The sequence below is a fragment of the Cariama cristata genome, unplaced genomic scaffold (assembly GCF_000690535.1).
Source record: "Cariama cristata isolate BGI_N322 unplaced genomic scaffold, ASM69053v1 scaffold15370, whole genome shotgun sequence".
Classification (NCBI taxonomy): domain Eukaryota; kingdom Metazoa; phylum Chordata; class Aves; order Cariamiformes; family Cariamidae; genus Cariama; species Cariama cristata.
In genome coordinates, this window is record NW_009596518.1 from 15,646 (window position 1) to 22,100 (window position 6,455).

At 37.8% G+C, this 6,455-nt stretch overlaps 1 protein-coding gene across 1 annotated transcript in view; it reads right to left on the reverse strand.

Annotated features, from left to right (window-relative positions):
• Positions 1-3,944, reverse strand: part of LOC104166554 (uncharacterized protein C11orf74 homolog) — a gene marked incomplete at its 3' end in the record, with an annotated part of 15,845 nt that extends 11,901 nt beyond the window's left edge. Inside the window, exon 1 of the mRNA XM_009706523.1 lies at positions 3,842-3,944. Coding sequence (XP_009704825.1) covers positions 3,842-3,944 — 103 coding nt within the window. The remainder of the gene's footprint in view (positions 1-3,841) is intronic.
• Between the last annotated feature and the right edge of the window lie 2,511 nt (positions 3,945-6,455).

Consider the following 6,455-nt stretch of genomic DNA (forward strand, 5'->3'; position numbering starts at 1 on the left):
GAACTGAATTTAATTCCAGTGGTCAAATGACCAGGATGATGGAAAAAACATGAATCTAAAGTTGGGTTTGGATAAGAATTTTATACATGGTAGCATTTTTCTATGCAGCTGACTGATCCAGGATCCCATATTTTTAGAAGTGGGAAAGGAGTAATTTAAAATCTAGATGAAAAATTTGAAGCTTGGACCTTTTTTTTTTGGTTTTTTTCTGTATTTTTTGTAGAAGGCCAACGGAGATATTTTATTCTCCAGTGAATTTCCCAATCCTCCTCTGAGTTTAGAAAAATGAGCAGATGCTGCCCTCTAATTTTGGACATCATAGTTCTCTCCACCAGATTTCAAACACTCTTCCTAAGATTTGAAAGAGCCTCTTGCCCTGAGTGGTAATTTTTTAAAAAGTGGGGACTGGGTCTATTTCTGTGAGATTTTGTCCAGAGTTGTTCCAGGAAGTGTTTAGTTCTGAAGAGACCACTCATTGACCACATCTACAGAAACCTGTGTCATCGACTCCTTTGTAAATCCAACTCTTCTGAGGCTTCTTCAACTGCACAGTCAAGAAACCACTCCTAAGATTTTTCTCTGGACTTAGGAAACATAGTGGAGTTGTACAACCTCAAAGCAAATGCCAGTTAGCTGTTTTATTATCAGATTGTTCTAACACTCACAGATAAAAGAACAAACTAACAAATACATAACTTGGCATAAGCATAAGGGGGTTCAGTGATTCTAGGAGCAGCACAAATGAATGTCTTAAACTAAATGACTAATAAAATTATTCCTCTTACCGCTATCTGTGCTTTGGATTTGCACAAGAGGCAGTCATTTTTCTTCCAGATGCTGAAAACTCCTGCAAAACTTTACAGCGAGCATGAAAAATTTCATCTTTCTGGACTTGTGCTCTAATTACTAAACTATATTCCCATGGGTTCACCAGCCCTTGCACCTACCTATTCATCTTGTTAATATTATCCTCTTGACAAAAAACACACTTTGGATGCTCTAAGTAGGAAAACTAAGAGACTTACTAGAATCTCAACCTAGTCCCCAAGCTTCCATCCATTAGAGATTCAATGAAAAGTGTTAAAAAATTTTCCAATTACAGAGGGAGCGCTCCCATACTTTTTAAATATTATGCATTTAAGATATATAGGTCATGTTCTGTTGGAGTATGTATCTTTTAAATGCTGAGCTCAGATTTTTAAAATGACATTGAAGTATGTTTACCCATGTCGCATCAGATCTGGTAGAAGTAAGCAAGTTTACTTGTCCGTTAGTCTATGAACTCTCATTCTGTCATAGCACCAAGTACACTTTAAAAAACAGAATCATTGGGTTTTTTAGGAATACTAAAATCAGGAAGATTAAATTTCTATACCAAAGATATAATTTTATGGTCCAACTAAGTTATAACGTATCTGTGTGCTATGTAAACCATACACATATCACTAAATGAATTACACAGAATTTAGAAGGACCTTATTTTGACTCAAAATCTTGTTCTACTTGAGCTAAGAGAGACTATCTTTTCAAGTAACACAAGGAAGAATAGGACTAGACAAAGGTAATATCACACATTTAGATATAAAAAGATAACATTCTAAAAGTGTGATTTTCTTGATTAAGATATTAGCAGTCCTTAAAAAGCCAATGAAAATAAGGAATGAAAAAAATCATGAATACTGTTTCCCATATTTACAAGAATGGAACTATTCTGTCAACAGAAGACCCTAATGTGTTCACAGGGGGTTACTCCAGGCTGACATTTATAGCCTCAAAGGGTTCTCTTAGATTGGCCAGTCAAGGATGTTTCGGTCTTTGTACTCAAGGTATATTCTTTTCAATTTCACAGTGTGTAAATTTAACTAATGAAGAGAAATTAAACATTAGTTAGGAAATCAGATTCTTATGAGATGCTTTTAAGAATAATGTAGAAACTCCTGGTGAAAATATACTTGCAATCCCAGCCAGAGAGCTAGTACAAATTCATGCACAAGTGAAAAACACCTTATATAAATATGGCACCCTGTGAAATCAGTGGGATCCAATTATACGTGTGTCTTCGGTTTCCAATGTTAATGAGAGTCAAAAATCTACCAGATGGTGTTTTTTCAAGATTTTTTTTTTAAAGAGCTCCTATATATTTACATACACAACTGAATGGGCTCGGTTATTTATGTCTACAAATAGATACCTCCATATCTAATTAAGCAGGACTACAAATTCTGACATTAATGCTCACTGCACAAAGATTTAGCGTGTGGGTCAACATCATTATCAGGCCAAATTCAGAAAGGTAATCTGAAAATAGTCAGATTTTGCTTGACAGTAACCACAAATATATCCCCACAGTAAATATCTGAACTCATACATAAAAGTGAAAATTTCTGGAGCCTATTAGCAGATAGTCTTATTAAGCTATCACAGTTGCCTTTTTTTAAAAAATAATTAAAGTCTAATGACTATTTTTCAAATGCAAAATTAAGAAACTGAGAATGTGATATTTTGTACAGTATTTTGCACTGTTCTGATGCTAAAATGCCTTGTGCTTTAAAGGGAATTTTTGCAGGCCCTTAGTTTATAATGTAAACGAGTACTTGTGGGTATTTTTAAAGGGAAATGAAGGTGGGAGGAAAACAAGCTGAGCTGTTTTGTTTATACCAGCGGAGGAAACTGCATTTCTAAGCATTTGATTCAGCTAAAACTCTACCTTTTATACAGTTTTAGTGGCAGATGCTATAGTGACAATGAAAGTGACTGAAATACATGCTGAGGCTTTTTGCAAGTAGCATCATGATATGCAGCATGCTTCTAAGATAGAGGCTATCCCCAGTGTATCAATTATACATAAAAAAGACCAGAACCTAATTTTCAATCCTCGTATCTCATCCCCCAGTGTCTCCTTTCTCTTCTATTTTTTATTGGGAGGAGAGACAGAAGGTTGCCACAGGATTATTTCTATGGCAGCTTCGACTCCCCCACTGGTTTTCTGCTCAGTGCCTGTGACTGACACTTGGTTCTGCCTGAAGGACAAGGACAGGACAGACTTCTGAGTGCCAATCAATGGAGCATGCCACATGCTGTAATTGAAAAACACAGTGCTTCTGCAACAGTATGAGGACATCATTTTGAGTGCAAAGCTGCGGTAAAAAGAATTCTGAGTAATATGTAGCTCGCATTTATTTTTATGGCACCTGACTTAACACGGCCAAAAGAAATGAACTTGAGCTTCAGAATTTGGATCCAGATCTGAACTGCCTGTAATTCAGCAATGCTCAGACCAAGGTTAAGCGCCACCTGTTACTTCATCTGCAGAGTATGAGACCCTTTCAGCCCAGCCATCCTAATCTGATGTCCTGATGTGCCTTCATCCAAGTTATCTGTTAGCTTAGCACACATGACAGCATAGCACAGCAAGCTAGTGTTAGTATACCTGTGAAAGTATCCAGGCTGCACATCCCTAATCTTAGGCCATCTCATACTATCAAGTACTTTCCTTAGGCTCTTCTTTTATGGAAACTTCTCTGGCAAAACAAGGTAAAACTTCTTTAGCAAAAGTTTAGGAAAAGTCTATCCTTCCAAATAGTGCATGCTCTTCCACCTCCCTAAAGCGAGCAAAACACGGTTAACCACCTGTAGAGACTTACCTTAGCAGTCTGTGAACCAAGCTAAGGAAAGTTGTCCTTAGGGATCCCGCTGCTGATAGGAGAAACAAAAGCATCACAAGGATCTGCCTAAGGTCACAAAGCAAGTGAGTAGCAGAACGATACTAAATACTACTGCTTCTCTTCTTACCTTCCCTTTTGGCTGCAATTTCTAATGGGAGATTTGGGAAGTTACATACCTTTTAAAAGATAAGTGAATGTATTTAGGAACTCTTCATATGACTGCTCGTGGCTATTAATAAATTGATCAAGGATGCTGTTGTTTAACAGTTGCTCTCCCATGATCCACACCTTGACAGTCAAACAGGTATATCTACTTTAGCAGGCTGCTTCTGCAATAGAAAGAAAAGTTGTATGTATCTGTAGGCAGAAAATTAATTAACTGAAGAGTCCCTAATTCACACAGATGAGCACCAGAATGTTAAATTTTTCTTCTCTCCTTGTGAAGTTCTGATCTTGTCAGTGGGACTTCACACACCATTTCCCCCAAAATTCGGGTGGACATAGTAATTTTAAGTGCAAAGGGAAAGACTCTTATCATTTATGTCTGAAATTTATCTTTGCTGGTAATATGGGCCACAGAAGTGCCAACCTCCCTCGGTGGTGTTCGTTCCCCCTCATTTTAAGTTGTTCAGTCTTACAGCCCCTGCCTTCTTTGCAGAAACAGTGACACCACTCCCTAGCGTGTTGGATTTAACAACTGGAACACCTGTACACTCAAAACTTGGACTGAATCCATCATTCTGCAGGTGCACTGCTCACTGTACCATCAAAGTCACTACACGCAGATTTTGGAGGGCATGTTAAATCACGATGACATGTGTGTGTATGCTGAGACAGCACACAGGACGAGGAGGGTATGATGGAACTGGGCAGCCACGGGGGAAGGCAAGGACCACTCTCGAGAACGGAACAAATGCTGAGAGCTAAATGAATGCCATAGAGGCTTTTCTCGACTTGAAAGCTCTGCTCTTCAGTCACACAGTAACAGCTTTCCAGCTCATCTTCATCACTTTACCAGACTCTAAGGGAAGTAATGGCTCACGGTGAAGTATGCTGAAGTTAACTTTGCCCCTCACTTATAAAAGTTGTGTAAATGCATTTTAACAGCTGTGTGATGCTAAATAGTTCATAATATTACTAATTAAATTAATTAATTACACATAGGACCAGACTACTAGAAGCAGAAAAACACAGGTGAGGGCATAGAGACACAGAAGTGGCAGAGTCTCACACGGTGGCAACTTAACTAAAAAACATAAATGATCAGTTTGTACACATAAGTGTGATAAATATGCAAGAATGCATTATACACTAAGTGCTTGACTTTGATGTGTTCCCGTATTTCTTCTCTTGATTTACCACAGCATTAAGAAGTGGCTTTTGGGAATGAAAGCTTAATTCTTCAGCAAAACTTCAAATTAACTACACTAAGGAAAGGCTGCCAACCTGATTTTAAAGTTAAATAAGATCGAATAAGAATTGTTCAGAGCCCAGCAGGAAAATAAAGCATGATTTCTAATGTAAAACTCTAATTTTGTTGGATTGCCAGCTTGTAAAGAAGACTAATGTTCTGAAGACACAAAAACACATGAACGCCCACATGACCTAAAGTTCAAGTTTTCTAATGTTTTACAAAAAACAAACCAGTATTAATCTCTCTGTGGACTGACCAAGCAGAATACAATTTACCAGACTCTCAGAGTGGTTTATGCAAATTACAGTGGTTTTAGAGGGAAGCAATGCCTTCTATTCCTCATTACTGTTCAGTTATTACAGTCATTATTTGAGGTAAATTTCATTATACAAAAGATTGCAGTGATTTGTAAGGCTAGCGTCAAAGAAAAAAAACATGTATTTAATCAAGAAAATGGTAACAACAATCTTTTGTTTTTCTTTGGCATCTGTCGTCTAGGATCTCCAAGTCCTTTATAAACACTAATGAAATAAACTTCACATTAGTCCCACGAGGAAGAGCAAACAAATATTATTCCCAGTAACAGATGAAAAAATGAGTCACCAAGAGTTTAAATGACTTAGAAACAAATCAGAGGAGGGTTGGCAGTAAAGCTTAGATTCCTTTACTCTAAAATGCTCTAGGAAGCTAGAAAATTGATAAGCAATTTGGGGGAATAGTTGTATCCTTAACCAAGCTGAATGGCAGCCTTCTCAGGGAATGCAATGTTCTACAGCCACCAGGTCATCAGCCTGATATTAGGCATCCAGATCAGGGGTTACCAAAATGCTTTCGCTCAATCCTTACTCTTCCGCACAGCCTCTGTTTCCTACAGAACTTGGGAAACTTCCCTTCAGATTTTAACATCCTCTACTGATTAAGCTGTAGGGAAGCAGCAAGGCAACAAGGCTTTGGATAAACACCAGGTTTTGACTCATTGCAGTCAGCTGGGAAACACAGCGCTGAATTCAACTCGATAAAGTTTTAGCCAAACTACGACTGCAAAATCCTGAACATCAGCCTCATGAAAAAGCAAGCATTGGATGCTGTCAGAATATAAACTTACATTTAATACCTGAAGTCTCCTGACGTATGGAGACTAGGAAGAGTCTAAAGACTTTCAACGTGTATTTCATTGAACTTATATATTTCCATCGAGTACGCACTTCAATATGTGTTACCTGAAGCATCCTGACGTATGGAGACTAGGAAGTTACCCCTAAAGACTTTCAACGTGTATTTCATTGAACTTATATATTTCCATCGAGTACGCACTTCAATATGTGTGTCTTGGGAGAAGCATCATCAAAACAGTATTACTTTAAAAAAAATTGCAG